Here is a 19,923-nt window from a genome sequence, read left to right on the forward strand (position 1 = left end):
AATGTACTCAACGAGCTAAGAGCTAAGATGAGTGCTCTTCAGAGAATGTGTGAATATGGAACATATTATGTCTACATACATGTTTGTCTGTACCTGTATACATTATTATTTACCAGCCTTCTCATACTGTAATATGCTGGCCTCGAATGCAGCCAATTGTTTAGCCACTTGAACCCAGTTAATGTTGTAGCTGTTAGCTGAGCGTCACTCAGTCACTTCAACTAAACTTTGTTTCTAACCCAGTTTTCTTGCTCCACAGTGCCACAAAGCCCCTTATCGGGAACTAGTTGAGCTTCACCTCAATTGCAAGAGTTGTCACCATCATCCTCCGCTTTGAAAAATAACCTGCTGCTCCTCCCCTCTCACCTCATTTAGAGATGAGCTTGGATGGGTGTGTTTGAATGTGTTTGCATGCTCTGGTTATGTATCAGAGCTCAGCAGGAGTCACGGAAAGAAGGCCACGGTGTGTGACGCGCCCCGCCAACATACAAGCATTGGAAATAGACTCATGAGCAGCTGGCACTGATGATAGCAAGACTTAAAAGTTATTAGTTATAGCGTATTTTGAGATAGTTCATAGCATATTTTGATCTTGGTCGCACACTTCTGTCTCTGGTGTCAGATTATCGTGCATTGCTCTTGGTATGAGCATTTTCTGGCAATATTGAACTATTTTTTTTAATTAGCATATATAACTACTGTTTTCTTTACAAGTTAATGTTGGCTTATAAAACATGATCACTTTTATTGAATTGAAAATTAGCTCCATGATCTGCTACAATATCAAAATCCTGCACACACTTGAATGTATTATTAAAATGTATCCGGTATGAAAATATTCAACAATAGGACTTCAAGAATTATGTAAATACAGTAAAACTCTATAACTGTCTGTAAGTGAGCTACAGGTTGGCAACCCTTTTTTCCCAAAGAGTCGTATTGAACTGTGAAAATGGAATTAAAACATGGCCACAGTATGCTAGCTGCCTCTTTCATTCAAAACGCTCCCCTCTGTTTAGAAAGCTTGTATGACAGCATGTAGCTATGGCTGCCAATTCATAGTTTTTGATAAGAAAATCTGTGCACTTTGAACACAGTAATATTCTCTTGTCCCATTAGGCATACTGCCTCACTTGTGACAAAATAATGGTTAAAACTCAACAGCCATTGGTGGCCTTAGACTACATTTGGCCCTTGGACCACCACAGTGCTGTATAGTTATATTGAATAAAATTGAAATTGTACCGTATACAGTGTGTGAATACAAGTATCCACATGATTAAAAAAATGGGAAGCTCAGAGGTTCACTTGCATACACTCCAATGAACATGAACATTTGATCATGTTTTCAGTCTATCACTGAGTTTAAGGCTGTGGTCACATCACACTGACAGCTCATCTCCCTGCCCAAATTGTTATTCTGCTGAACAAACTGACAACTAACAGGCCAAAAGGCTTGGAGGTGACTGCTGATGACAACAACAACAACTACAGTTTATAGCTGCCAAAAAAGTGCAAACTGACAAGTGCGAAGCTCAGGGACCTGGATGGGCCGCTTGTTGCAAAAACTGAACAAGAGCTCTGACAGACACAATTTGTAGCTTTACAAAAAAATTCCATTTGTGATTAAAGGGATTTTTTAAAGGCCGTATGCATTTCTCACCCTTCTCATTCTCTCTGTTAAACTGTACATATAGCCTTTTTTATTTAATTTGTTTCCTTTATTTGTAAAACACCAATTTCATAAGTCACTTCACTTGGTTGCCAGACCAAAAACCTGAAGATGTGCAGGATGGAGGGAATGTCTACTTCGAGATTATGTTATCAAAAGACGCTGGAACAGATGTTAGGGTTTAAGGGTGCATGCAAATGCTGGAAAGGTTCAGCGTGGCTCACACTGTGTGCGGAGAGCCTGCCTTGGAGATGGAATGTCTATCAACAGGCCCGATGGTTTTCAGCATGCTTAGTGTGCACCCAGTAGGCCTTGAAATATGTGGCACATGCAGAATGTTGCCGAGTATTTGGTTTGTAGGCTCTCCCCTCCTGCGTTGCCCCCAAGAAAACGTATTCATGTGATTCATCCTGCAGCACATGGTTACAACTGGGCTCTGACAACTCCTGGTTCTGCTGCTTCTTTTAAAATAAGTTCAACATTGCTCAAGCAGCTCCTCCGGTAACATTAGCCCAATCTGGCAGTTCCTCCCACACACATTCTGGAGGCATGATTTTGAGGGGAAAACGCCACAGGCAAGAAAACCATAGTTTCTGAGTGTTAACAACTGTGTCTGAATCTGGCAGTCTGAGGGTGCACCCAGGCTTCCGCTCTCAGCAAATTATGGGTGTGAGATGTGGATTTAGAGGTATGAATGTGAGTTTATGTGTTTCAGTACCTCCCAAGAACAAGAATGACACTCTTCACTCTCTGGCTGTTTTCTTGTCATATATTAAAGATAAGTCAATAAACAAGAGTCATTACCTTTAGTTGCCCATTTTATTGGACTTGATTTACACTTTCATAGCTGGACGCAAGCCACTCTTGTTTTAAAAAGGTTTTTTTCTCGTGTCAGAAAACATACTGAGAGCCCGTTCAGGCTGTGTGCATCAGCCAAATCGGGTTACTATATATCCCTGCCCACATAATGCAGGGGTTTTCAAATAGAACCTTGGAAACACTGGCCTCAGTAGACATGGGAAGAAACAGTATGTTATATTCTCTTTGATTTGTGCCTTGAGGCATGTGAGAAGAATTTGAAATTGCTTATGTGCTGTTGCAGAGTATATGAAGGAAGCTGAATTTCTATAAAAGACCATTTTATCCACCAATTTCGTAGCATCAGCTAACTTGTGATTTTGAGTGCTGGAGTCGGTTAAACCTTGCTTCTGCCTTTGTTTAGATCTATAAGGCAATGGCTTTTTATTTGACTGCTTTTTAAATTTAACGTACAGTTTACCTAAAAATGGATGAAGGGCTATCAAAATAGAAAATAACTTTTTTTTTTCCTTCTGGGAAGCCATAATCCTCCATTCCTGCAGTGTGACGTATCCTGCACTAAAAGATGTATGACTTCCTCTGAAGAGGTGAATAGCCCACAGCGACCTTTTTCTACAATCTCTAGCTTTTAATTGCATGGTTTCATATCTCATGGGTTCCTTGTAAAACATTTAATGATGAGCCTGTTTGTGCAACACAAGAAAAACCCTGGATAAATGCATTTGATTTTATTTTATTTGATGCTTCTGTCTTTCCTTGTATCCGCTCTGTCTAATAGCTGGTAATGTAATTATGTTTCCATCAGAGGGAGGCCTAATGATTGTCTGTGGCAGAATGTCTAACGTGTTAGTGAGATAAACTTCCCTCTCAAATATTCTGGGTTCGGCTTGAGATATTGGATCAATAACCTCTTCTCATGTTCTCCTAGATTACCGAAGTGTTCTCAGTCGTAATGTTTTTGTAATGCTACGTGGAAATTTGCTCAGCATGCTTCTACCATTTCTTTAGAGTTCAGCAGAGTTGTAGAAAATTGTCTGTCTTTTCATATTTTTGTAACTTTTCACTAATGAAAAATTTCGTAATTTTAGGCAAGGTTTTCTGATCATAAGAGGGGTATTCTGCAATGTGGAAAAACCAAGCTTCTTTCCTCTTTTGCTTTGCCAAAAGACACTCCGTATGGATGGAGATAAACCATTACCCCGGTCTGCTGGCACCATCACAGAGCCAAGCTGGCTCATCTTTCTTGCCAGGGTTTCTAACTGCTGTGTTTGTGTGTGTGTCTCTCTGTGTCCCCCTGCAGGCTTCGAGCTGCTGTACCAGCCAGAGGTGGTGAGGCTCTACCTTTCTCTGCTGACGGAGAGCCAGAACTACAACACCCTGGAGGCAGCAGCAGGGGCTCTGCAAAACCTCAGTGCTGGACAGTGGACTGTGAGTTCTGGGTTGGGGAGGTTACAACACTAAGATGGAATGTGCTCTCTGAAAATTTGCTTTCTTACTGACTTTCTACCAACTTCTGTCTTAGTCAGGACCTTCCAGCAACATATATATTTACAAGTTGAAAATGTCAGTGAAGCTAAAGAGGCAACAACAACTTGAAAAGTGTCTCAAACCATAAAGCTGTGTACGCAGCAATGACTTATGAGCAAGAAAGATACACGATTGAAGCATGCAGTGTGATAGTTAGGGATGGGCATTTAGACAGATTAGTGCTGCTGTGTCAGAGTGAGTGGACATAAAGCAAGACAATAGCAGTTATCTCTCTAAAAAACATTTTTTTATTTATAGACTTTAAAATTTTTGTTGTACAATTAGTACAATTTGACAATTTTATATACACACCATCTGCATTAGCAGTTCAACAATAAGAAAAGATAAGACAGGGAAATTATTGATAGCACCTTTTTATTCATTGGTATCTTCCATCCCGGAGGAATTAGATGATTAGGTAAGGGCTGTAGTGCAACTTTTTTACACAGCAGTCATTTCCAGTAGATGTCTGCCTCCACTGATGGATTAGATGAGCACCTCTGCAGCCACAGTCAGTCGTTTTTTCCAATCAGAGCAGCTGTGGAGCTGCTGAGAAACTGGGTGGCTCACAGGCAGCAGTAAATTATCAACAGGGAAGGCTAGCTCTCAAATGTCAGTTAACGCTAAGCACCTCAGGCAAGAGCGGCCACCTATGTTTTTCTGCAGACTTACTGCACTTAGCCCCCAGCAGTACTGTCACGAAAGTGCTACTTGTTACGCCTCTGTGTCAGTGCTGTGTTCACCCCATTATATCTGCAGCATCAGGCTCTTCCAGCTTATGTGAATGAAGAGATTAAGATTTGTTTTTTGTTGAAATTGAGCTCTGAGTCTCCCATTTAGTGTTCTGAATAATTCATTCATTGTCAATTGCAGTTAAGGTGAGCATTTTGAGGTGAAATCATCAAGTTGTTTAGAATGCCAGGTGGTGCTCAGGAGCCTTTGGAGCAACTTACACATCACTAACACATCTGGAAGCTGGACAAAGTATGTCCTGCCCCCTGAGAGGATATCGAAGTTTCTGTTTTAAATCTTTCTCATTCTTTGCCCTTCCTTTGCACCACAGCTTTGATCTCTTTCCTCACAGCTTACTACTGCCACCTGGTGGCTCAGCCATGCCTCTCCGCTGCTTAATTACATCTCTTGGGGTACAGCGCTTAGAAGAGAGACCCTTTTATGTTAAGCTGAATGTTTCATGTTACAAAAAATGTGAAGTAAAATCTACTGATGTTTGAATTAAAACAAATTATATTGAATGTCCATTCAGAGCTCCAGAGTGTAAGGATGTGAGTTAGTCACGCAGATGGAGAACCTGTCTTGGACTTAAGCAGTGAACAACAATCATAAATGCCACAGTACCAATATGCCATTTCCTTGCCCTCCAGTGGTCCAACTACATCCGAGCCACAGTGCGGAAGGAGAAAGGTCTCCCCATCCTGGTGGAGCTGCTACGCTCCGACTCTGACAAGGTGGTCCGAGCTGTGGCCATTGCCCTGCGCAATCTGTCCATTGACCGCCGCAACAAGGATCTGATTGGTACAGAGCACTAGCAATGTCACGCACTCAAAACTCAAAATAATACTGAAATACCATGTGCACACTGAGGAACTGCTTATTAACAGACTTTACAAGATGTTTGGTTAGTGTAACAGGACTAGAGCAAACACTTTTTTCTTTATTTATTTCAAGGAAAAGAAGAATTAGTGATTTATTTAAGCATAAATATTTAAGCATATTTATCAAAGCAGTGTTAACAAACTTGAAATGATATTTCCACCTTTGTTCTTCAATACAACCCTAACCCTCTCAGACCAGCTTTCCTGTAATGTCTTTGGGTCATTTTTTAAGAAATAGTTTTCCCAGTTTCTTGAAGGATAATACAAAGCTCGTCTTTGGATGTTGGCTGCCTTTTATTCTCTTTTATGCTTGAATGATTCACAGGTCAGTGTTAAGTGGCCCAACAATAAAATGCATTCTTCTGAAAATAGTCGGGTATGAGAACTGGCCTGAAAATGAGGGAAAAGGGATCAGCCACAGTCCAAATAAAAATTGGCTGTTTGGAAGCAATATATGAAGAATTGAGGGTTGAAACAACACATTTGCGATATATTGTCAACAGCGACACGTCTGAGCATCAAATCACAGTTAACCAGATCGATTTTTTTTCCCTCCACCTTATAGGAAGTTATGCCATGCGAGATTTAGTGAGCAACCTACCCAGCGGTCAGCAGCGACCAGCCAAGAATCTGGAGGAGGACACTGTGGTCGCCATCCTCAACACCATCCACGAGATTGTTACAGACAGCTCTGAAAACGCTCGCTCCCTCATCCAGGCCCAGGCCATTGAGAAGCTTGTGGCCATCAACAGGACCAGGTGAGATTTTTATAGCTACAGTACAACTAATGTTAAATTGGGAATGTGATTGATGTTCATCCAGAGCGGGAAACTCTCTCATTTAGATGGAATCATGGTGGTAGATTATTTTATCTAAGTTTTTGTTTTTTAGTTGTAGTTCTTCGTGAAAGTGAAATATATTAGTGTAAAGGCTGCGGTTTAGTAGCATCATTTACCTCCTTATCACAGAAGTACCTGCCTACTTACTCTCACAATGTGATTGTGTCAGCCTGCCTCCACTGATGCACAGTAAGCCAAATCAAACAGTATTTTCATATACATGTCACAAAAATGCATGTTGGTGTATCAGTGAGACATAATGCTGAAAGTCACTGACATCATTTTTATAAGCAGTGTCTTAACTTTCCACAGTTTTTGCCTCGTTTCGCACTTCTGTTTTATGATCAAGAGCACCTTCAAAAGGCTGGTTCTTGTGTGAGGAAATATTGATCACACTAAGAGCAGCTAACTAGCATAGATATATGCATATTTCTTTCACAGGCCTAAGAGCTGTGTTTCCTCATGAGAATAGCCTTCTTTGATGTGACGGCTCCACCCACTTTTAATTAACACTGGGGGCTCAGAGGTAGACAATAAAAGGAAACTTGCACTCTTATGGTTATAAATTAAAAACCAAACCCCGGAGCCGACAGGGGACACGACGTCTTTGAATACAGAGATTGATTGCAGCAGCACTGCACTAGCACAGAGACTGTCGCTGCGTTGGGTTAGATTGGGTCTCATACAATAATTGCTCTGGTAAATTCTTCATTTATTTCCTCCTTTTTTGCGGCGCCCTCAGCCAATCAGCACGCGAAACAAAGGCGGCGTCCCATGTTCTGCAGACAGTGTGGAGCTATAAGGATCTGAGGAACGCTTTGACCAAGGACGGCTGGAATAAGAGCCACTTTCAGGTACAAAGCTGTAATTTGTTATTTCAGGTACAAAGCTGTAATAAAGTTATTATCCTGTCTCTGACATGTCATTTCGTAGTATCAGGTAGTTGAAAAAAGATATTTGGAGCATGTTTGCTTTAGAAAAAAGTTTCCGTGCCTTCTTTAACAACTTCTGATTTCTTCAAATAATTTCAGATGAATCTTGAGATTCTAAAAACAGGGCAACATTTTTGCAATATTAATCTTGTAAAATTATTAAACTGTAGCCAAGCATTTTAAATAGAAAATAGAGTGTTTCTGTTCTGCAGTACATGCTTTTTTTCATCGTGTGAGCTGTGTGATGTAATGCTGCTTGCTTTGCCTCCTCTCCCAGCCCACTGTGACGGCAACCCCTAAAGCAACCAAGAACGGCAAACCAGGTTATGACGACACCACTCTGCCCCTGATGGAGAAGAACCAAGGTCAGTTAGTGAGTGTGTATGCCAGCATGTGTCACTTTGTTTTTGCCTGTGTAGAGGACTAAAGGGGGAGGTTAGGTAAAGAAGAAATGACACGACTATAAAACAGACAATAATTTTGTCATTGTTAGCAAATTCCATGAAAACAATAAAACCACAGACAGACAAAGCGAGTTTCTACTAACAATATAAATCTTTAAAAACACATTCAGTAATTAGCTAAAACAGGACCTTACACAAAATGGAGCAAATATCGCCGATTTTATGGGACTATTTGCAGCCGGGGATGTGTACATATTTGTGCGGTGATGTTTTCCACACCAGGATTGTGTGTGTCGGCTGATTAAAAACAAACTTCAGCACTCGTGTTCATGACAGTGAACCAACCATGTCACCCAGTGTAACAGTGTGTTTGTGAAACAACAATGGAGCTGGCAAGGATGATACTGCTAACAGGCTTTGACTACGAATGTAACACTTCCATAGTTGGTTTCAGTCACCCCCTCCAAGAAAAGTCATTAGATAAACCAAGGTTGTCCTTAACACCAAAGCGACCTTGACAGTCCTCTAAGCTGGTCAAAGCAAAGTGCTAATATATGCTGGAAAAGAGCATCTGCCTGAGTGTGTATCTGCTTGCTGAGGATATGTTTGTATATTTCTTTCTCATGGCTCTTTTGGACTTTCTGCGCTTGCCGCATTACAACGCTCATCCCTCTGTGTCGTAAAGCTGCGTTGTGTTCAATGTTGCAAAATCGTTATTCATTCTGTCGGAGTCAAAGATAAAGCACACAAAATGTGGTGTACAGTTTCAAACAGCACACTGTAAACGAAATACTTAAAAGGTAAGACTGGCACTCCACATTGTGAGATTTAAATAGATATAATAGAGTCAGGGATATTAAAATGAAATGAACTCCCCCAATTTTGAACGATGAGTAGTTTAGATGTGCAGTGTCCACAGTGAAAACTTGAAATAGAAGTTTACTGTAACAGCAGTTGTATTTACAGAGGAGGTGGAGTGGGGACTGGGGGACTTTCATTGGTCCAGTGACAAGCATCTCTTTGACAGAGGAGTCAATAGCGAAACAGCAGTTTTCCGTGCCGGCTTTTGGCCTTTTGCTTATTTTTTTCCCTTTAAAGTTCTTTTCCATTCTTACATGCACATAAATCACAACGCCTATGCCTGCTCACTCTCAGTTTGCATCATGTGATCACTGGCCGAGAACCATTACCCTGAAAAGTAGCAGTTTTTGCCTCAATGACTCAGTTTATCTGTTAGCCACTCGTGTACAAATGGCATATGAATGCTTTTCAGGCACCAGGGAGTGTGGCAGTGGTGATATGATACCTATGGATGAGCTGAGTCGAGGTAAGAGCCAGTCTACGTAATGATCCTTAGCCAAACAAGAGCTTGCGCTCCACTAATGTATTTCCAACATCCAGCAGTGCTTCAGCATCTCTTCTGCTAGTTCTATAACCGTTGCCAACATGATATTTGTGATCTAAAAATTTGAACCACTGGACACTCTGATCGTGGCGCGATGGCTTTGGACTGAACTTCAGACAGATGCTCTTTGATGCTGTGTGTAAGACCCCTCTCTATGTTTGTATGAAGTTGGCCTTCATTAAGAGCTCACCAAAAGATGTTGGTGGTTCCCTTTCTGCGTGATGAATGTGTTTTTAATTTCTCATATGGTACATTTCCTCTCCTGTGTTTCCATCAAAGCGATTCTTCCTGTTGTTATATTTGTTGAAATCCAGCTTCTTTTTTGAGTATTTACAATATACATTTGTGACCCTGGAGGGTAATGCAAAAAGATTTTTGTCCTTTTTTTCCCCTAAGCCACCATCCTGGAGTATATGTTGCTGGTTTTCCTCTGAGCCACTGGGGTTCTATATTCCAAGAATCTCTCAATGTCTCTGGAGCCTATTGCTGAAGCTAGGACCGAATACTTTCCACTTTAAAGCAAAAGTTAAAAGTAGTATACGAAACTCTCACTTTCCATAACGGAAAGTATTTCTTTTAGAAGTGCAACATGACGGTACTAGAGTCGTTGGTCAGTTGTTAAGAACCTACAGTCCGCATCCAAATGTTGTTTAGACCCACAAAACAAAAGATGAGCGTAGTTTACATTTAAAATCTGGTATTTTTACAATATATGACAGGCTTAGTGTTGATTCAATTGATAAAAAGTGATGCATAAGACATCCGCATCTTTATTTGAATAATTTCTGATAGAAATCCGAAAAAGGCTTCAGAGATGACCGTCAATAGAAAGCTTGTTCTTGGGTCTGCTAATACAATTAAAAGCTATCTTTTTGTTAGTATCCCATTGCTTTGCTGAATAATGTGCCAGAGGAGAAGAATGGAGAAGTATCAGTAGCAGTGTTTGTGCCAACTTACAGCTTTTTATTTATTAATATAATGGTAGTTACAGGTTGCAGAATTTTTATGGCTTGTTGCTTAAATGAACTTGCAACAATTAGGAATGTTGCCTGTCTGAACTAGCATATATGGCAAAGTTTAAAGTTAGTCCTCCTGTGCAGGAACTCTCACAACCCTGTTCCCTCCACCCCTCTCCATTCCCACACCTACCCAAAGGTGACAGTCAGGCAATGAGACAACAGTAAAGTTTCTCTTTCTACTCTGTCATCAAGGCTTAGTGGGTTTAAGGACTGGATTCGACCACAAACACACGTATTTTAGAGCTTGTGAGCTGCAAGTTACCTGTGGATTTACATTTATGCATTTAGACACAATATTTAGAGTTTACTTACAGTATATCTTACAGATTGAGAAGAGATGTTTGTGGTCGATGGTGGTCAGGTCTTCTTTCATAGTACCCAATCACTTCTTTTGGGCTTTTTTCATAAATACGGTTGTTTGTTGTTCTAAGATCTGCCAACACTAGATAACGTGCTTGTGGCGTTTGAGATGGTTACTATCTCTAGATTAAGCACTGTATGTTATGAACTGTGACAACTTTCCTTGAAAGAAACTTTAAAACTGACCTATCACCCAACACGGCTCTTATCTGAACTGCATGTAGTCGCATCAGTATATACACACAGGTGGGAGTGGGTTATGCATTTCAATTCCCATGAAATGATGCATCTCACTTGACGGCATCATTTGGTACTTCTTAACAGATTTTTATATTTTTGGAACTGAGGTTCAGAATGATGATAAAATGCATGTGCTCCTAATCCTCATAGTAGAACCAAACATAAAATGTGGAGTGGCTGAATATGGCGAGCAACCAACCTTGAAAGAGTTAATAAACACAGGCCCAGTCTGAAATTTTCGTAGTAAGTGCATTTTTACGGGCAGTTTTGAGGATAGCATCAAATACCGCTTATGAATGCGTTTTTTAAGATCTACTATGAGAGTAGATAACATGACTAGTAAAAAGAAGCACAAATTAAGTATATGCATGTGTAGTCTACTTGTCTGTGTCCAACATTGTTATTTCATCGTGTTTCGATGTGTGAAAGAATTCTATATGTCTCTTTCCACGTGTTTTTACTGCATTTACCCTAGAATCAGAGGAATAAACTGACCGTTCTTCTCTCACCTCATTAGATGGTTACTCCACCATTGACCAGAGGGACAAGGACTGCAAATATAAGACGGTTGAGGGCTCAGTGGATCTGACAGAACGGGAACCATCAAAGGTACAGACAGACCCCCTTTGATGGCACGATGGATCGGGGGCACAGACGATGGAATAATGATGTCTTGTAAAAATGTTATCACATGTCCTCTCTCTGTGTCTTTCTCTTTCTCTCTCCCTTTCCCTACGCACATTTTCTGTGGTGGTCCTCATTAGAGGTTCTTAATCATATTGATTCGATAAAGAGGCTGGAAGTTGTCCTTCTCTGTTGATGTTGCCATCGCAGCAGTGCTGTGGACAGCCTCAGATCTGTGAGCCACCAGTTAATTGAGTGTAAGCTTTTGGAGTCTGTTGAGTAATTAATCTGAGACTGATTAAAAGAACCGCCAAGAAGCGCACTTCGCAGAGACAAGCCTTGTTTGAGAAATGAACAGACTGCTGCATTAACAAGGGGTCGTCTGATGATTATACAGACTGTTCACACAGCAGCCAGAGTTTGCTTATTGTCAAGCTGATTGGCAATCCAGTTTCAAAGGAGCGTGACAAGATAAAGGCCTCAGAGGATGTCTGACATGTCAAATGACTTGCAAGTGCTTTTGGTTGTTTAGTTTTCATCTACTTGAGTGTGTGATGGATGGAATATGCCTCGTGAGACTCTGAAATAAATTGAATAACAAGTCAGCTTGAGTCGCTTAAACATACAGGACTGTGCAAAAGTCTTGAGCCACTCCTCATTTCTTTATGTGTCGCTAAGAAAACCGGAGACAGGTGCAGGGTTTTGTTGAATCGCATGGACATGAATAAAGACAATATAAATAAAAGATAAAAATAGAAAGTGTCTCTAACCAGCCTGAAAGTCAATATTTGGTCTGAGCTCCTTTATTCTCCAACACAGCCGGAACCCTCTGAGACAAGCTTTCTGTCATTTATTGAAGCAGTCTTCAGGAATAGTTCTCCAGGCTTCTTGAAGGACATCCCAAAGCTCTTCTTTGGATGTCGGCTGCCTTTTGTTCCGTTCTCTGTCAACGGGCTCTGGGGAGGATTCATCCCTCCATCAGAGCTGTTGCCACTGATTTTCAGTCCACTTCTTGTGTCATTTGGCATAGCTCAGCCTTTTCTCCCTGTTTCCCTTCCTTAAGAATGGCTTCTTGACAGCCACCCTTCCATGGAGACCATTTCTGATGAGGCTTGAGCCAACAGTAGATGGATCAGCTGAAGGTCCAGATGCATCTCTCAGGTCCTGTGTCAGGTCTTTGCTGGATTTTTCTTTCTGGGTTTCTTTTGGATAGTGCTTTCAGATGCTGTAGATTTTTTTAGGCCTGCCACTTCTTTTGTCCTCCACTTGTCCAATATGTTCAGATTTGTTTAGGAGACACTGCACACCATGCTGAGATATGCCAAGTTTTCAGCTAATAGCTCTTTGAGAATCATCTTCTTGGTGCGAAAGTACAATTTTATATGCAGAAAACAATTGTCTTTTTATTGTAACAAAGTGCCTAAAGATGCTATTTGAAATTGGTTCTGCCATTGGTATGTGGATTAACAAACCAAAAAAACGCATTCCTTTGAAAATGATCAGGTAGAAGGACTGGACTACAAGACCTTCAGAAAAACTACTGCTCAAGACTATTTTAAAAGATTACAAGAAAGTCTGGCTCAGTGGAAGCACAAAATAAAAAATTGAGTGGTGGAACGACACTTTCGCACAGTACTATATGTGAATGTATTATGTATGAGTACATATATAATCCATTCATAATTAACAACATCATTTGTTGCTGTAGGCATTTTTAAGCTAATTAGGGAAACATTATAATTTAGCTTTGTACGATTTTCTCAACAGCTTTTGATTTCTCAGTGGAAAAAGTCTGCAAATGAGTGAAGTTAAGCAATTTGATATCGTAGTAAAGTCAGACATAAACACAGGTCAGCACTTTTCTCGTCATATTTAGGCAATCATCTACTACAGCATAGAGCTGAAGACACGCTGTCACATCTTGAAAGGACAGCTCACAAGCTACAAACATCAGTAATCACAGCAAGCGCTTGTGCTCCTCCTCAGAATATACAGGCCTTCTAGCATTACTCCACAGCTGCCATCTGCTTCCCAGAGGTGTTCCTCTGCCTTCTTTGAATGCAGCTTGGCTGTCGAAACTTCTCCCTTCCTTTTTGATTTGCATGTTGTTGTACTCTTCTTTGTAAGCACTCTAACTTCTTTCCAAAGCTCTCTCTAAGGCAGGGAACTAACACTGGCTTCTCTGATCCTGGATGCATGTGTGTGAGAATGTATATGTAAAATTTATTGACCTCTTTTTGTTTTACTGTGTTTTTGTTTTGTTTTCCCTAAACCGTCCTCCTGTGGCTACAGAATGACACAAATAGGAAACACTATATCAGGAGTAACAGGCCTGCGGTCAGTCTGGTGGACGCTTGTGATGTTAAGCCCCAGCCTGTTGACTCTTGGGTCTAAATGCATGCATGGTAGGTCTGGAAAATTCAAGCACAAAAAAAACTAACTTCTAAAGCTGTCTGGGTTGGATTGTAGCATCCTTTTCCATCCATCCATCTCTGTTAGTTCATCGTTTCTGCCTGTTTTCCTCTCACCCTCTCACATTTTATCACTTAGACCTGCTGTTACCTTTCCCCCAGAGCAGTCAGCTGGTGAAGCCAACAAGTTCTATTCACTGTAACATACCCCGAATAAACTGAAGACAATGTTTATTCTTATCTATTTTTTCCGCAAGATTTCATATGTTGCTCCATTACAAAAAACAAAATAGCATCCGAATGTTGCTGCTCACGAGGATGAACATCATACTGTAAAAACAAGTGGCCTCTGTGCTCTGTAATACTCGTAGAAAGTGGGCATACTTCAGTATCTGTTTACAATTCAGCACTTCCTGCCTCATTGAAAAGCACGCCCAACCTGCCTCACTGCTTCCAGAGACAGCGTGTGCTGAAATGATTGGCAAATGATGAAGGGAATGATTCTACGGCACTTTATATCCTCCAAGGACTCAGGTATCCCTAAAGGAAAAACAGTAGGGAGGAAGAAAAAGACACACACACACACTAAGGAGCTCCTCTCTACCTGCATTTGTAATATATACAGTTTCAAAAAAGATTTTGATTAAATGGAATAGTGGAAAGAAGCACTCATGCTTTGCAGGGGTGGATGAGCTCAGGAGAATTTGTGATATACATTTTAAAGTTAGTGTTTCAGTTTTGTAGTTTACTGGCTTCTTGTTTGGAGCAAGAAATTCTGCACATGTGGATGACAGATTTCTTGTCTTCTTTTTAGCAAAAGACACATACTAATAACAGCTGATAAAGGGTGCCTATTTACATAAAAGAGCAGCTAAATGTCTTCTGATCATTTCTGATATTCAGGCACCTTACAAATGATTAATTGTGAATATTTTGTTTTACTCTTATTCCTTTGGTTTTGTCCACCATTTAAGTTCCCATCGAATGACTTTCTCAGGACTGCCAGCTGATCTGGGTTCGCCTCATTAGCTGTCATTTATCTTCCTGCCTCCTCTTTGCTGCCGTCATCCTCACCTCTGCCTCTGGCCTGCTGTCAAACCCCACTGCCTTCCTCACTGTCATCCTCTTATCTCAGTCAACTTTGTTAGTGGCCATCCATTCAGTTTTCTCTCTTCCATCCATTGTGCTGTTGTGAAAAACCCTCACATGGTGACTTAAGAGATAAAGTTGTGTGATTTGTGGTGTTCATTGAGATTTTGCCTCTTGATTTTTCTTTAAAGCTACAGGTAATGATTAGAATGAATCATCAGGTAAGTGGTTTTCACTTGATATAGACCTGGCAGGGCTCCATTCAGCACATTAAGCATCTGTTTTGCTGTCTCCTGCCTCCATTTACCATCTGGACTGACATGGCTGAAACAATGACAGTGATGTTTTTCTTGCACTGTAATACTGCCAGCTGATTATTTTTATCTGCGGGACATGAAAGCAGGAGGAGGAGTTTCATTTCAAAATTCATTCACTGATAGCTAAATGTTAAAGATGTTTTAGAATGATTATGTTTTTTATACACAACCCCAAATACATAAAAGTTGGGACATAATGTAAAATGTTAGTAAAAATGGAATGCAATGATTTGTAAATCTCAAATCTATTATCAAAATGACTCACTCGTGTTGAATTTAATGGTAGCAGCACATCTAAAAAATGTTGGGACAGGGCCATGTTTAAAGGATCCCCTCTTCTTATAACAACACTCTGTAAATGTTTGGGAGCTGAGGAGTCTGGTTGCTGGACCTTTGAGAGAGGAAGGCTGTCGTTACATATGGCTTCTTCTTTGCCTGCAGAGCTTTAACCTGCATTTGTGGATGGCACGGTGAACTGTGTTTCTGGAAAGCGGTCCTGAGATACTACAGTGATTTCACAGGGAGATGCCTGTTTTTAATGCGCTGCTGCCTGAGGGCCTAAAGATCATGGACATTGCATATTTATTTTCAACTGTGTCGCTTGTGTACAGCGATGTCTCTCGATTCTCTGAATATTTCCATATTTTGTATTACAGATAATAGAAAATTTAAAACCTTTGCAAAGTTATGTTGAAGAACATTATTTGAAGACAGTTTTCTTGCAGATTGCTGAACCTCTGCCAATCTTTACTTCTGAGAGACTTTGCCTCTCTAAGATTCTCTTTTTATACCCAGTCATGTTACTGACTTGTTGCCAATTAACCTAATTAGTGTTTAATTAATGTTCCTCTGGATTACCACTTACTTTTCCAGCCTTCTGTTGTCTCTGTCCCAACTTTTTTGAGATCAGCATTAGCTGGTATTTAGATGAAAAAGTAAAATGTCTCACTTTTAACATCTGATATGTTTTGTGTTATAAGTAAAATATTGCTTTATTAGATCTGCAACTCGTTACATTCTGTTTTTTTTCTTTAGGTTACGCAGCATCCTAACCTTTTTGGAATTGGGGGTGTATTAAATCTTAAATCATTATTCAGTCTATAAGAGAGCATGGCCCAGAAACAAGAGTCGACATGATGTTTTTTGAACTGAAACTCTTAATTTATTGGTATTTCTAGCTGAAATAGTTGTTCTCCTCTTAATTTTTTCTCTCTTCCCTTTCCTTAAGGCTTAAAAAAGCAACAACGTGACACCCCAGCTAGGAGAGGATCTCTCATCACTACTGCCATTTCACAGGAGCTCAGCTTTGGAGTTGGACTTTGTACAAAAAAAAAGAGGATTTAAAAAGATAATGATCACAACAGTGACTACTCAGCAGCAGCAACCGACATTCAGTCATGCTTTTCAGAGAAAATAAAAGAAAATGATGATAAAAAGTGACAACTCTTACAACTTGTCATATCTACATTCCCGCTGGACATTGTGTGAATTTTACAGTGTTGATTCTTGGTGAGCTCTACGAGAAACAGATGGAACTTGGTGCTGGTGATGGAATGGAAGTTTGATAAGCAGAAGAAGCAGAGTAAAGTAAGGTAGATGGATGAGGAACGTGTATTTGAAGGAAACCTCTGGTACATATATATAGATATATATATAGATATATATATATATCTATATATATATATGTAGAGAGAGCGATGTATATCTATCTCTATATATCTATATATATACACACATAGATATATGTTTGTGTATATATAGATATATATATGTATGTAGAGATCTTGACGTGAACAGGTTTGGACTGGTGTGTTTAAAGGCTAATTAATGTTTGTTTTGGGTTTGATCAGATGGACACAAGAAAAGCAAAACGAACAGAGAGAAACAGAGGCAGAGAAGAGCTGTAGCATAGTAGATAACCATGTACCCCCAACAACAGTCTGCTCTCATGAACTGAAAATCTGTCTGGGTTCACTGTGTTTTGCTTTCTTTTTTTTTTTTCTAAGATAACAGAAGTGCACCGCTTTGAAATCAAACGAGGGATTGATGTCTGTTTTATAAAGCGAGGAGTCTGCAAGTTGTGATCTGGAGGAAAGCAAGTGACAAAGTGCATACAGCTAATGAAGTTATCGTTTTTGTTCACACAGCGTCACAAGAGGAAGCAGAAGTGGAAACAAACTAGATCAAGAGACAGTCAGTTTTATTGTGTTCAACATGTATAAGCCAAACAGCTTGACCCACAGAGCTGTGGTTACACGTGTGACCACACAAGCTGCGTAGTGATGCGGCGTCATGCGTACCGAGCTGGTTGCAGTGTGTCAGTGATGTGTATTAAAGAGGCTTTATGGCATTTTGTTAATAATGATTTGTGCTTTTGAAAGGAGAGGAAGAAGACTGTTTTCTTGCTGAAATGATGGGTCTAAAAGCATTTTTTTTATTTTATTTTTGTTGGGTTTTATATAAATGTATATTAGAATAAAACAGATCAACTGAAAAATGAAGGAAAAACAACAAAAATCACACACTTGTTTGTTGTATATTAATATCACATTGTTTGGAAAGCACATGTCATTTGATAAAGGCTCACCATGTCTGTATGCAAGAAATAACCATCTGTATAACTTTAACTGTATGTCAAATATTGTTGAGTCACGCTGATGATCACCTATTTATATTTTGTATTTGTCAAAAAGGTTACAGAAAAAAAGTTTATCTGCATTGTTCTTCATGAGGTAGAGGATCGACATTTGGCTGCCCCTGCATCTTTAAAGTTGGCACTTTGGAGGGGTCAGACAGAGGTAATGGGAAAAGCAAGAAATTACAGTGTTAATAAAAGAGCCTTCATTTTACTTCATCATGCATTTATAGGTCATTTAAGTACCACCAACCTCCTTCACTGCTGCATCTTAAAGACAAATATTAAGTCGTGAGCATGACGAATATCTGTACAGATGTTTATATTCTATTCTTTCCAAGTGCCAGTTTTTTGTGGTGTCCTTTGGATATTAACTAAATCACTCATGCGCAGGAGGAGAGAGAGGTGGATGATTGGGTGTTGCTAGAGGGAGATAGAAAGTACTGTGTCAAATAAAATGTCACGGTGGGGTCATATAGTATATATTTTTACAGCTGTATAGGGTAGGCAGAATCATATTGCCATTTAAGAGAATCCAATCTAAGCTGGTATCACTCATGCGTCTCTCATTCAAGGCAAACGGCATGTGCCTGCGTTGAAGTTTGACTTTTCCTTGTGACGTATGTGACTTTATAAAGCTTGCATATTTTACACGGTGTTTACAAAGATGTACGTTGTGGTAAAAATCAATGAACTACAAAAAAAGATTTTTTTTAAAAAAAGTTACTGTATATTTCCATTTCCAGACTAAAACCGTCATAGTACCCAGCATTCCCTTTGTGTGTCCTCAAGCGTGTGTGCTTTTATTGGACAAAGATCTGTGTGACTTTCTGATCCTAAACGCACCACGCAGTACCACTACCAAAGGATCTGAAGCTGTTTTCACATGAATTCTTAAAAGGAGGTTCTTGGTTTTGTGGATGTGCAGCCCATCTTACATACAGAATAAAGAGCCACACAACTGTGCTGTAAAAGACATAGACACACATCGAATCAAACAAACCTACCTGTGTAGATATAACTGATTCAAGACCGTCGAAATAAAGTAACTGAGTAGCAGATGTGTTTGTACCTATCATGTGCCTTAACCTTTTCCATGGTAGATAAAGATAAGTGTGTTTTATATAACTTTATTCCTCCCCTTCGACTCTCCTCCCTCCATTCTGTCTGATCACCTTTCCTCCCTGTCTCATCCCCCCACTCCTGCTCAACTCATCACCTCTTCCATCCAGCATTCGGCCCCACCAACCCCCCAGGTAGTGTAGACCCTTGGTGGGTTTCTGCCTTGTATTACATTGTATCATAAACTTTTAAAGAAGGTAGAATCATTCGAAAAATGGGTTTGATTTCCTAGAGAAACAAAGTTAATCCTTTCGTAGCGAGCAGAAGCGATGCCACAGTGACAGAATGTATTATGTTAATTTTACTAATAACCAGAGGCAAATATTACGCTTGTTAAACATAACGGAAAAATACTGGTTTGTAGAGTATAAATTTGGTGTGTTTTCAATAAATCATGCCTGAAAAGAAAGTGTTGCTCGACTCTGCGTCTTATTTTGAGTTATGAGATTGTGAGACTCTTAATTCTGACATTGTGAGAGCAGCCCTTCGTGGCACTAATGCTTTTTACCAACCAACTTCAGAAATTTAAAGGGTCACTCTAGGGATCATTCTAAATATTATCATTTGGCTCTGTATGCAAGTCTGGAGCCACCCCTCTTTTTTGTATATTTTCATGAAAATGGGAAATACGTGCATTAATTTAATTAAACTAAAATGGATATAAAGTATATGAGGCTAAATAAGAGTTTTTCACAATTCGAGAAAGTTCATTTTTGCTACCTTTATCTTTCAGTACAGTCTGAGCCCTCTTAAACAAGTTTTAATGGCTTCTCGACTGTCACGCCATGGTTTCCATGGAGACCATTTATGATGAGGCTTCACTGAACAGTAGATGGATCAGCTGAAGGTCCAGACACATCTCTCAGGTCCTGTGTAATTTCTTTGCTGGATTTTT

At 39.9% G+C, this 19,923-nt stretch overlaps 1 protein-coding gene across 9 annotated transcripts in view; it reads left to right on the forward strand.

Annotated features, from left to right (window-relative positions):
• The window catches only part of arvcfb (ARVCF delta catenin family member b), a 192,110-nt gene extending 172,673 nt beyond the window's left edge, over positions 1-19,437 (forward strand). For 6 of the 9 annotated variants that reach the window (XM_072388468.1, XM_072388470.1, XM_072388469.1 and 3 more), the window contains 9 exons: positions 3,792-3,919; positions 5,401-5,551; positions 6,197-6,389; positions 7,213-7,324; positions 7,680-7,767; positions 9,080-9,133; positions 11,348-11,439; positions 13,747-13,859; positions 16,500-19,437. In XM_072388468.1, the coding sequence (XP_072244569.1) occupies positions 3,792-3,919; positions 5,401-5,551; positions 6,197-6,389; positions 7,213-7,324; positions 7,680-7,767; positions 9,080-9,133; positions 11,348-11,439; positions 13,747-13,848 (920 nt within the window). In that variant the 3' untranslated portion in view covers positions 13,849-13,859; positions 16,500-19,437. The remainder of the gene's footprint in view (positions 1-3,791; positions 3,920-5,400; positions 5,552-6,196; positions 6,390-7,212; positions 7,325-7,679; positions 7,768-9,079; positions 9,134-11,347; positions 11,440-13,746; positions 13,860-16,499) is intronic. The other 3 variants (XM_072388472.1, XM_072388473.1, XM_072388474.1) reach the window with 2 other exon arrangements.
• Positions 19,438-19,923: the final 486 nt, after the last annotated feature.

Source organism: Leuresthes tenuis, unplaced genomic scaffold, assembly GCF_036924035.1.
Source record: "Leuresthes tenuis unplaced genomic scaffold, fLeuTen1.0.hap1 SCAF_6, whole genome shotgun sequence".
Lineage (NCBI taxonomy): Eukaryota > Metazoa > Chordata > Actinopteri > Atheriniformes > Atherinopsidae > Leuresthes > Leuresthes tenuis.